The following is a 12,500-nucleotide window of genomic DNA, read 5'->3' on the forward strand; positions in this document are numbered from 1 at the left end:
GTGGATGTGGTGTGTGCTGGGTGTGGGTGAGGTGGGGTGCGTGGATGGGATGGGCGGGGCGTGGGCGGAATGGGTGCGGCGCCATTGCAACACACCCACACATCCGGAACTTCCTGTATCTAATAAAGGTGTTATTTCCCCATCATTGTGCTCTTACTTCCTGAACTCTCTCTCTCTCTCTCTCTCTCTCTCTCTCTCTCTCTCTCTCTCTCTCTCTCTCTCTCTCTCTCTCTCTCTCTCTCTCTCTCTCTGAGCGAACAAGAGAAGGGAAAGAAGGGAGGAATAAAGAGAAAGAGAGGAAGTAGGAAGGAAAAGAGAAGAAGATAGAGGAAATGACGCATATATTCTCTCTCTCTCTCTCTCTCTCTCTCTCTCTCTCTCTCTCTCTCTCTCTCTCTCTCTCTCTCTCTCTGTCTGAAAAAAATGTTGGCATCTCTCCTCCTCGTCTATTTCCGTTTGATTATCACAAGCAGCGCATTATTCACTCCCCTTCCCGCCACTTCAGCAACATTCACGAAACATAAACTTCCCTACAAGAAATTTTAAGAAATGCATCCCCAAGAATTATGAAATACACAGATATTCGCTACCGTTATTATTATCCTTATTAGGTACCTTTGTTGTGTAGCATTTTATTTTGTACTTTTGTTTGTTTGTTTCGTGATATCTGTTTGTGTGTGTGTGTGTGTGTGTGTGTATGTGTGTGTGTGTGTGTGCCAATAACACTCAGATGTCATTTATTTACAAGAGAACAGTGTTGGAAGCAGCAGTGATGTGTGTGTGTTAGTTATTATACAGTTCAGAAACATGGTCGGTAAAGAAAACAAAAAATACTGGAAGAAAAATATAATAGTCTAGTAAAATGTCTGCTAGGTGTTTGAAAAATACGAGTATGAACCTCTGTATGATAGAGGCAGGTATCCCTCCAGTACAAAACCTCAATGAAAAAAAGAAAACTTATTTCGAAGAAACATGAAAACAATGATCTGGAACAACTGTATCGTTTTGTATACAACATGTGTAGAGAAGCAAGCACACCTGGTCTCCGTTCATAAAAAAAAAAAAAAAGCTGTGTGGAATAGTAATGAAGATCCGTTAATCAATATTGAGAAATGTGTTCGAGAAAGTGCAGCAGGTGGGAGGAAATTTAAAAGCTACACTACAGAGCTGAATCCATCAATGACAATGCACCAGACCATAAACGTGCATCATTCACCAAACTACTGAAACTAACCTAATTAAACAAAAATACTTATTGCCAATCAACAACTAAAAACTATAAAAGATAAAATAAATATAACTACCTACATAGTTAAAAGTCATAAAAATGATAAAACAACACTTGACTAAAATAATATCAAATACAAAATGACCGACATGCCTAAAATTCAATACTCGTATTTGTAAATTTCTAAAACTTCCCAGGTGATTTTGCATATAGGTGTGTTATCTACATTTTCAGAGAATAAGTTACTGATGGATGAAAACCGATAGGAGTCTCGTATGTGCTGCGTTAAGGGACAGCACTCGATCACATGCACCTTGGTCTGCACGTCACCCTCTCTGCTAGTGGAAGGTGGGCTCGCCCCCTCCTACTTCACCTGCCAACCTCCACTGCTAGAGTGCCCGCCGACACACGAAATCGAGTACATGCTGTCCTGTGACGTTCACTTACATTATGCTTTGTCACAGAGATGGGATGCACTGCAAGACTTGGATTAATTATAGTCCTATATGTTATTCGCCTTGATGACGCAGAGTTTAACACACTATTTTTTAGTTCATCCCATCCTACACCAATGTCATCGGGGTTCTCCTGCAACAAGTCTGTCACGTACAGCCTTGTGTTCATTCTTGTGTTCAGTACGGTCTTAACTGCACAGGCAAAAGGGTCATCATTCATTGCTTCCCTTTCTCCCCATTTACTTGTAAAGAGATCCCTTTGCCTTTTCTTAACAAGAACTTTTAATGGAGAACATCCAGACTCCAGGTAACAAATGTCGTTACACGTGGTTCCCTTGACATCAAGGAGGCTCTTCAAAGCCCAGTGATACAGTTTATTGACAGGGCCTAAATCCGCATCTAACCACGACTCGCAGCAGTATAAGAAAGATGACATCAGGCAAGCATCAAATACACGTTTTATCACTTTTTTTTTCTTTTATGTAGGAGGGACACTGGCCAAGGGCAACGAAAATCAAATAAAAAAAAGCCCATTAAGATGCCAGTCCCAGGAAAGGGTCCAAAGTGGTAGTAAAAAATTGAAGGATAAGTGTCTTGAAACCTCCCTCTTGAAGGAATTCAAGTCACAGGAAGGTGGAAATACAGAGGCAGGCAGGGAGTTCCAGAGTTTACCAGAGAAAGGGATGAATGATTGAGAATACTGGTCAACTCTTGCATTAGAGAGGTGGGCAGAATAGGGGTGAGAGAAAGGCAGTAGACACCTGCTGAAACGATAATTACTCCCAGTGAGGTCTAAAGCACTGTTCATGGGGTGCTGTGAACTTATCATTAAACCCACTACATGACTACACTAAATGATTTATGGTCATTCACATCAGTACTCGCATGCTGGTCAACCTCGCTAAACGAGTTTTCATAAAACAATTTAAAATCTTGGTCAGATGGAACCACACTAGCCTTCTCCCTCTCCTGGTACTTCCCTTTCCAGTCTATGGCCTCCCAGATGCACCTGTTATCCGGGTCAGAGAGCAGCCAGAGATCCTGGCTACCCTCGTTCCGGTGCCGCACAGGGTTGGCGCGACTAGTGGCTGCACTCATATACAGGGATTCATAGATTTTGAAAGCAATTAAACGAACATCCTCTGGTCCATCACATCTTATATTCACTTCAAATAGGTTTTACAGAAACACGTCTTTATCAATATTGTCAAGTGTAACAGATTTACCTACCACCACTTCTTCAAGTTCCCGAGTTTCCCAGGGCCAATGTTGCCTCAGCTGTCCTGCACGCTGGCACAGGTGGTTTATGTCCATGTCACGTGATATAAGCTCCAAGCTGATGACAGCGTGATCAGAGGGTAAAAAATTTGTCTGGTGAATCTTAAAATTATTAGTACTGTTTAACAAATTGAAGGTTAAAAGACATATATCTAATCCATTGGTTTTTCTTCTTATTTTTTTTTTTTTCACCTTTGAACAAATTTGTAGGAGTGGATAGTTGTTAAGTACTAAAAGATCATTGTCTGAACATATTGTCCCTAAAACATATGCATTATCATTAGCAACACTAACATCATCTGGTATTACGAGGTATAAGAGTACATAAGGTATCTCACTTTTTATTGGCAAGTTGAGTACACTTGAGCCAAACCTGGAATTCAGATCACCGATAATTACAAACTTCTTATCACTATCAAAGCCCCTTATCTTTTCCTGCAAAGCTGAGAAGAATAAATGGTTAAAATACGGTGAGTCAGACGGTGTAATATAACAGAAGCCAAGGACGATCCCTATTACACAACTAAGCTGGAAACACTCTTGGTCTACCACACTCTGATCATGTTTGTGATGAACGGGTTAAGTAATTCTTTATAGATAATGACGTGCCACGTCGATGCGGTTCTTAAACATGTCCACACACACACACACACAGGTGCATAAAAACAGAGAAGCACACACACACACACACACACACACACACACACACACACACACACACACACACACACACAGGTGCAGAAAAACAGAGAAGCACACACATACACACACACACACACACACACACACACACACACACACACACACACACACACACACACACACACACACACACACACACAGAATGAGACACTCACCTGTACTCAGAAGCAAGTAGGTAAGCAAGAAGGGCAGGTGTGTTACCAGTCTTCCCTTTCTTCTTAACGCCATTGCCTCTCCTCCTCTCGTGCCTCGCGTCGCTCTGTCACCCGCGCCTTCACCGATTCCCTCACAGCGCACACCACTTTCCGTCCAGCATAAAGTGATTAAAAGAATAAGTGGGTGTGATCAGGGTATCTAAGCAGGGATCATATTCTGGAAAGCCTCTGCGCCGCACCCCGACTGCTTTCAAAAGGCTCTAGATAAAATTACATGGGCTTTTAAATATGCTTTTTTTTTACTTTTTTTTTTTTACGGTTCCAGTGACAGATTAACAAGATTTAGTTGCATTATTAAAAAGGGAAGCACTCATGAGAAAGTGGCTAATCGTCTCTATAGCCTTTGAAAATGACTGTGATGAAAGAGCAGAGCGTTTCAGATTACGGGCTGAGGTCACGACCCCTTCCCTGTTCCACACACACACACACACCTGGTCACGAGATACAGTTAACCATATCAGTTGAGGACACTAGAATATCTTCCGGTCTTCTTAACTTATCACGCTCACAGTTTTCATCGACTCGTATCTTTGCTTCTCCTTTTTTCTTTTTTCTTTTTTTCACTGCACTTATGTCATTCGCGATCGTGTTCTTTTTTTCTTTCTTTTTCTGTCAGATGTCAAGTCGAAAGTGTTTTGTTCTGCCTATCGTGATATTCTCATCACACTCACAATACTTAATTCATGCTTTCCTATGTTTATTTTTCCAGTTAGTGTATTGTTAATGCAGAGGAATGAAAGAAAGAAAGAAAGAAAAGGTGTTGTTGTTGTTGTTGTTAAGTTTGATCAGTTATTGTTGATTGGTGGAGTATGATTGTAACTGTTGTCTTGTGGACATCACACACACACACACACACACACACACACACACACACACACACACACACACACACACACACACACACACTTGAAATTTCCTATTACATATTTTGTTTCCTTATAATGTCTTCATATTTGTCTTTTTCTTTTGTTTCTTTTTTATATTTTCACTTTTCTTTCTCTTTCTCATCACTTCCCACGCTTAAATGAAAGAGGAAGAGAGAGAGAGAGAGAGAGAGAGAGAGAGAGAGAGAGAGAGAGAGAGAGAGAGAGAGAGAGAGAGAGAGAGAGAGAGAGAAATAATTTGTTGCTTTGTGTCACTGCTTCAAATCTTATCACTCAGAAAGATAAATAAAAAAGGAATAATATACACAAAGACTCTCTCTCTCTCTCTCTCTCTCTCTCTCTCTCTCTCTCTCTCTCTCTCTCTCTCTCTCTCTCTCTCTCTCTCTCTCTCTACACGCACACACACACACACACACACACACACACACACACACACACACACACACACACACACGCAAAAATAACACGAATTACGCGACGACGATAACAACAACAACAACAACAACAACAACAACAACAATAATAATAATAATAATAATTATAATAATAATAATAATAATAATAATAATAACAATCGTGCGCTCGTCTAAGTGGGTTGTAAGTGCCACCTTCGTCAGTAGAAGCGCTCACTACCACTTCACCATCCAAACTGCTCTGCGTCGCCAGCCAGTGGTGGTCGTGGCAGTGGAGGTGATGGTGGTAGTGGGGGTGGTGGTGGGCGTGGTGGTGAAGGGCGGAAAGGGGAACGTTGCCGGGCTAGATTTGTTGGCCTTATGTCAGTGAGAGAGAGAGAGAGAGAGAGAGAGAGAGAGAGAGAGAGAGAGAGAGAGAGAGAGAGAGAGAGAGAGAGAGAGAGAGAGAGAGAGAGGTTTTAATTTGGTTGTTGTTGCCAGTGGTGGTGGTGATGATGAGGTTGGTGGTGATGGTAGTGGTGGTGGTGTAGGTGGTGGTGGTGATCGTGGTTGTGTTATTGTTGTCAGTTTTATAGCCAATTGTGTAGACAGATGCTTATTACTGTATGTGTGTGTGTGTGTGTGTGTGTGTGTGTGTGTGTGTGTGTGTGTGTGTGTCTAAATACGTTGCTAAATATGAAGTGAGTTCTTAGAATATTAATGAACAGTTTTACAATAAGGCACTTTGAAAGTTAATATCACTTCTGGCATTATTATTGTTATTATTATTATTATTATTATTATTATTATTATTATTATCATTATTATTATTATTATTATTGTTGTTGTTGTTGTTGTTGTTGTTGTTGTTATGGTGCTGATAGTGGTAGTGGTGATGATGGTGTTGGTATATTTGATGATGCTGTGGGAGATGATCGGGAGTGATAAGGAATAATTGGTGATGATGGGGAGTGATAAAGGTGATGGGTGATGATGGAGGGTGATGAAGAGTTACGTGTGATGACGGTAAGTGACGGAAAGTGATGTGAGATGATGAGGAGTAAAACTGAGTGATGGAAAATGACAAAGAGAGATAGGTGATGATAAGGAGTGATTGGAGATGATAAGAAGTAATGAAAAGTGATGAGAAGTGAAGAGAAATAACGAAGAACGGCAGGAAATTATGAGAAGTGTTGAAAAGTGATGAGAGATGATGAGATGCAAAGGAGAGTGACGGGAAATTACTTGAAAGAAATAATTAGGAACGATAGAAAGTGATGAGTATATAGATGATGAAGTAATGAAGAGTAATGAAGAATAATGAAAACTAATGAAAAAACAACAAAGAACGATAAGAACTGACGAAAAGAGACATAAGATAATGAAATACACAATTCATAACACCTAAAACAGACTCAAATCTTCAACTTAATATTCAGTCTCATCAACTTCTTCTTTCCTTACAAAGCATGCAGCCAGTTTCTCTCAACCAGGAACATATTCGAAAGTTCCATCTAGGGGGGTAATAATTTCCCAGTAAGCAACGTGAGTCTGGGAGATGAGGTAGACGTGATTCAGTGGAAACTTGAGTCAGTTAGTCAGGCAGAGGTAAAAATAGTGTTGCGATCAGAGAAAACACCAGATATTTGAATGACGAAAGGGATAGCGGTAGAAGAGGATGAAAAAGGAGAAGAGAAGGAGGAGGAGGAAAGAGAGAGGGAAAAGGAGAGGAGGATGGGGAGGAGGAAGATGAGAAAGGAAAGGAAGTAGTAGATAGGAGAAAATGAAAGGGAGAGAAGGAGAGGGAGAGAGAGAAAAAAAAATGAGAGAAAGAGGAGGAAAATGAGAAAGAAAAAGGACAGGAGGAGAAGATGAGAAAGAAAAGGAGAGTAAGAAGGAAAGAACGAAAGATAAACAGATGGAAGAAACTGAAAAAAAAAAACGAGAGGAGGATGAAGAAAGGAGAAGAGAAAGAAAAAGCTGAGAAAGAAAAGGAGAGGAAAAAAGGAACGAAAGGAAATGAAGAGAAGCAGGAGGGGGAGGAGGAGGAGGAGGAGGAGGAGGAGGAGGAGGAGGAGGAGGAGAAGGAGTGTTAAAAATTACGTAAGGAGACTGAAGATAGTTTAACCAGAATAGAGAGAGAGAGAGAGAGAGAGAGAGAGAGAGAGAGAGGGTGGAGGTGGAAGGAAAAAACGATGAGGGGAGCGAGGAGGAAAAAGTGATGGAGAGAACAAGGTGTCGCGGAGGAAAATTTAAGAGATGAAAGATGGAGAGAGAGAGAGAGAGAGAGAGAGAGAGAGAGAGAGAGAGAGAGAGAGAGAGAGAGAGAGAGAGAGAGAGAGAGAGAGAGATGAAAGGAAAAGGAAAGCGAAAGGGATATGGGAGGGGATAAGAGAGAGGAGAGGATATGGGTACATGAGGGAGAGAAAGAGGAGGGGAGAGAGAGGGAGGGGGGCTAAGGGGGAGTATCAGAAATAGGGATGAGAGAGTAACTTGGCAGGCACACACACACACACACACACACACACACACACACACACACACACACACACACACACACACACACGATCCTAACCTCTACCATTGCAAAATTAGCTCACTCACTCACTCACCAACTCCTCTATGTATCTCTTAATTGTAGTCTCTCTCTCTCTCTCTCTCTCTCTCTCTCTCTCTCTCTCTCTCTCTCTCTCTCTCTCTCTCGTCCATAGTTCCTTACGCTAAGAGAAAGAGAAACCGAAGAAGGAATAAAGAAGTGATAAACTAAGGGAAGGAGAAAGAAGTGAGGAAGGAAGGAAGAGAGAGTCAGAAAAAGAGGAGAGAAGAAAGGGAAGATATGAGAGAAAGAAAGAGGAGAAACAGAAAATATAGGAAATGTCAGGGAGAGAGAGAGAGAGAGAGAGAGAGAGAGAGAGAGAGAGAGAGAGAGAGAGAGAGAGAGAGAGAGAGAGAGAGAAACTTCTAGGTAGGGGAGGGGAACATGTCTAAATTAAGCTCTCCTCTCTCTCCCTCTCTCTCTCTCTCTCTCTCTCCCTCTCCCTCTTCTTCTCTCTCTTCCACCAGGTGCAGTGCAAGTGTGCCAAGATGCAGCTCCTCCTCCTCCTCCTCCTCCTTCCTTTAACTCCCACCGTTCTCTTTCTTGTCTTCCACGTCCTCCTCTCCTCTCGTCTTTCTTGTTCCTATCCTAAGTCGCTCTTCGTTTTGTTGTTGTCACTCATCTTCTCTTCTTCTTCTTCTTCTTCTTCTTCTTCTTCTTCTTCTTCTTCTTCTTCTTCTTCTTCTTCTTCTTCTTCTTCTTCTTCTTCTTCTTCTTCTTCTTCTTCTTCTTCTTCCTACTCCTCCTCCTCGCTCACCCTCATACCTGTCACATAAGAACATAAGAACATAAGAAATAAGGGAAGCTGCAAGAAGCGACCAGGCTTACACGTGGCAGTCCCTGTATGAAACACACCTACCTATTTCCATCTGTTATCCCCATCCATAAACTTGTCTAATCTTCTCTTAAAGCTCTCTAGTGTCCTAGCACTAACTACATGATTACTGAGTCCGTTCCACTCATCTACCACTCTATTTGAGAACCAGTTTTTTCCTATCTCCTTCCTAAACCTAAATTTTTCAAGCTTGAACCCGTTATTTCTTGTTCTACCCTGGTTGCTGATCCTAAGAATTTTCCTTACATCTCCCTTGTTATAACCCTTATACTACTTAAAGACTTCTATCAGGTCCCCTCTTAACCTACGTCTCTCTAGAGAATGTAAATTTAACAGCTTCAACCTCGCCTCGTAAGGAATACTCCTCATCTCCTGTATCCTTTTAGTCATTCTCCTCTGTACTGATTCTAATAGACCTATATCTTTCCTGTAATGTGGGGACCAGAACTGCACCGCGTAGTCTAGATGAGGTCTGACCAGCGCCAAGTATAACTTTAATATAACTTCCGGCCTTCTACTTTTAACACTCCTAAAAATGAATCCTAGTACCCTATTTGCCTTGTTTCTAGCTTCTATGCATTGTTTCCCTAGACGGAGTTCAGAGCTAACTATAACTCCTAAATCTTTCTCGTACCCTGTACCTACCAGAGTTTGGTTGTTTAATGTGTACCTATTGTGTGGGTTTCCTCTACCTACGCTAAGCACTTTGCATTTATTGATATTAAATTGCATTTGCCATCTATCCGTCCATTCATTCATTCTATCTAAGTCTACCTGCAAGGCGATGGCATCCGATTCTGACCTAATTAATCTACCTATCTTTGTGTCATCCGCAAATTTACTAACATCACTACTAATTCCACTATCCAAGTCATTGATATATATTAGAAATAACAATGGCCCTAATACTGATCCCTGTGGCACCCCACTAATTACATGACCCTAAACACATAAACACATAAACTCAAATATGAAAGTTATCAGTCTTTCGTCTTGATAATTTCTAAAGTCAGTATATCCGACAAGGCAGTCAGCAGATAAGACGCTATCTTGCCCGTGATATCTGTGTTGGGTGGCAAGTCATGAGATAGACACTTATCAGTATTCTTTCTCTGAGTGTACGGCAACTGTTCCTACTGAAAGAGACGTAACATTTCCTTCAGTAAGTAAAGACACAGCAAGTAAAGGAGCAAAAATACGTAATTACTGGTGGAATCTTCGTGTTAAGGTGAGAAAGGATTTGCGGGTTTACGAGACAGGATTCCATTCTTTGTATTACTTGAATAGCTAACAAAATTATTCCCCGAGTCAATTTCGAACGTGTACAGAAATATTTCCAAGCATTTGCTTGTGGCCAAAACGAGACCTTAGTGTACACGGCACCCTGTCAGTCTGTCGGGATTTTGTTCTTTGTGTTATTTGAATATCTAACATCATTATTCCCTGCGTCAATTTTGAACATGTACAAAAGCATTTCTTAAAACTTGCTTGTGGCCAAAATACTTTTCCCATTTCGCTTTCTACTCTTGGTCAAATCATCTCATTTATGTATGACTTCTGTATTTCCCCATTCCTATGACTAGAACTCTTTCAATAGGGAGGTTTTAACCCTTTGACTGCCACTTCGTACACCTTTCCCTAATTATCAATCACTCTGAGACATTTTTACTTGTTCTGTAGCCAGATCCAATCCTTGAACTGGGAAGAAATTGCAAAATTGTATTCTTTTCATCGCTAGATTTCTTGTAGTTGCTTATCAAGACTTCACGCATTGTTCCTGGTATTGCTAATTGTGAAAAGGTTAAGACACTTATCCTCTGGTTTTGAATGATCCTTTTGATCTCTCTTTAGAGACTAACACCTCAGTGGGCCTTTTTTTCGCTCTTTGGCCAGTGCCTTAATCTCTTACATAAATAAAAAGAAATAAGTTTGCAGAGTTCACAGGGGAGATGGAGGAAGCTGTCCCCTCGTCCTTCCCTGAAAAAGCAAGAAGGGAGCCACGCCATGCAGGGGACAGACCAAGGTGTCACTCGGGAGTGCCTCAACCACCAAGCCACAACTGCCCCCACCACCGCAGTAAGACCCAGCCATTGTAGAAGTCGTGCGCTCAGATCACTAGGCTGTCATGTCATGACTACTTCACTAAGTAAGGTCAGGCTGAAATTTTCAGGACCAAAATGTGGGAAAAGTTTCAATGTTTGTGGCACGTTAACCTTGTTCGCTTGTATCAACTATTGTTACCTTGTACGTGAGAAAGAGAGAGAGAGAGAGAGAGAGAGAAGAGAGAGAGAGAGAGAGAGAGAGAGAGAGAGAGAGAGAGAGAGAGTGTGTGTGTGTGTGTGTGTGTGTGTGTGTGTGTGTGTGTGTGTGTGTGTGTGTGTGTGTGTGTGTGTGTGTGTGTCTGTGTGTGTGTGTGGGCGCGCGCGCGCGTGTGGCCTCGTAAACCTGTACCGGCGGCTCGGGCTTCTTGGTGTTTGCCTGGAGTCAGCGCCCTGCAGGCAAGGTGGCGTCATTTGCTTTGAAACAATATCGCCTCCAACAGTGACACATTCCCAGCAGCGAGGTGAGCAGCAAATTAATCAATAACAGCAGAGTCCTTGATACACGAAGAGCCTGCCACTGGAAACCCAGCTGGTGCAGAGGCAGAACACTGAATGGAATGATTGAAAGTACTTGAAAATGCATCAGGTAAAGACCGCCACTGGTTTGCCTGCCCTTAATTTATTTGTTTATTTATTTATTTACCTGTTAATATCTTTAGTTGTTTATCTACTTATTTATTTATTCATTAACCTCCAACACCTATCCCTCTCCCATTACTTCCTTTCCCCTCCCCCTCCCATTCCCTCCTTCCCTCCTTCTCGCCGGCCTTCTCTTCAAGTACACAAAAAAAAAATAATATATCGGAAATGGACAGCTAGGAGCGGAAGTGACAGGTTGTGTTTGGCGCGAGATGAGAATAACGACCTGCTCTCTCTTTTCCCTCACACACACACACACACACACACACACACACACACACACACACACACACACACACACACATACACATACACACTGATCAGATGGTAATTAAAGCATCACAACTTGCAGCACATCACCTCACAAAGCGTGACATCAAAATAACAGTCACTGAAAGCCCTTTACGTGTTTACTTGGAAGCGTGATACACTTTGGATGCACGGAAGGATGTGTTTAGACCTTAGATCATGGCGTGCAGTGTAGGCAGGCAAAGGGAGCGTGGGTGCGAGCATTGAGTCATTCCCGACACTCTTGTTCTGAAATGAACAGGACGCAATCGTAGAGAGAGGACGTGAAACATGACAACCTGGAGGCCCTGAGCGTGGGGACCGTATTCTGAAACACCTGAGCGCCAAACCTCCACGACATTCAAAAGGTTCTTGTTGAAATTACACGGATTATTAAGATGCTATTTGGCTTTAGTGACAGATTAACGAGATTGCTACATTATTAACGGGACAAGCACTCTTGAGAACCCGGCTGATCATGTCTGTGGCCTCGGAAAATAGTGGTGGTGAGAGAGCATGGCGTTTCAGAATACGGGCCTGAGACGTGTGTGGTGGTGAGGTGTTGCCGCGGTGGCGGGCAGTGCGTGGAGGAGAGGCGGGGAGATGGCTTCCTCCACCTGGCTCGCCGGGAGGGCAGGGATGGCGTCTCAATGGCGGAAGATGACCCCCGTGGACTCTGGGGTGCAGGAAGCCACAGAAGGGAAACCTCCAAAATGTACCACTCATGTGTTTCACTCAGACCAGAGAGCGGGAGGCGTGGCCAACATGTGGAGCGTGACCACCGTGAGCAAGGCGTTCCGAGTGCTGCTGCTGCTGATGCTGGTGGCGGGCGGCATCCTCACCTTCCACTACTCCTATGACAACAAGTACCTTGTCAGACTGCAGA

General features: G+C 42.5%; 2 protein-coding genes across 11 annotated transcripts in view; one reads left to right on the forward strand and one right to left on the reverse strand.

The window, feature by feature from the left end:
* Window positions 1-5,509, reverse strand: part of LOC135090207 (uncharacterized) — a 27,660-nt gene extending 22,151 nt beyond the window's left edge. Inside the window, exons 1-3 of one of the 5 annotated variants that reach the window (XM_063986680.1) lie at window positions 5,371-5,509; window positions 4,310-4,569; window positions 3,819-3,964 (exon numbers count right to left, since the gene is read on the reverse strand). In XM_063986680.1, the coding sequence (XP_063842750.1) occupies window positions 3,819-3,891 (73 nt within the window). In that variant the 5' untranslated portion in view covers window positions 3,892-3,964; window positions 4,310-4,569; window positions 5,371-5,509. The other 4 variants (XM_063986682.1, XM_063986679.1, XM_063986681.1 and 1 more) reach the window with 4 other exon arrangements.
* Window positions 1-12,500, forward strand: part of LOC135090206 (lactosylceramide 4-alpha-galactosyltransferase-like) — a 26,612-nt gene that overhangs the window by 4,834 nt on the left and 9,278 nt on the right. For 2 of the 6 annotated variants that reach the window (XM_063986675.1, XM_063986677.1), the window contains exons 1-2: window positions 9,656-9,813; window positions 12,354-12,500. The exon at window positions 12,354-12,500 is cut by the window's right edge and continues 45 nt beyond it. In XM_063986675.1, the coding sequence (XP_063842745.1) occupies window positions 12,380-12,500 (121 nt within the window). In that variant the 5' untranslated portion in view covers window positions 9,656-9,813; window positions 12,354-12,379. Of the gene's footprint in view, window positions 1-9,641; window positions 9,814-10,520; window positions 10,662-12,353 lie in introns of those variants that run through there. The other 4 variants (XM_063986672.1, XM_063986674.1, XM_063986673.1 and 1 more) reach the window with 3 other exon arrangements.

Source organism: Scylla paramamosain, chromosome 34, assembly GCF_035594125.1.
Source record: "Scylla paramamosain isolate STU-SP2022 chromosome 34, ASM3559412v1, whole genome shotgun sequence".
Lineage (NCBI taxonomy): Eukaryota > Metazoa > Arthropoda > Malacostraca > Decapoda > Portunidae > Scylla > Scylla paramamosain.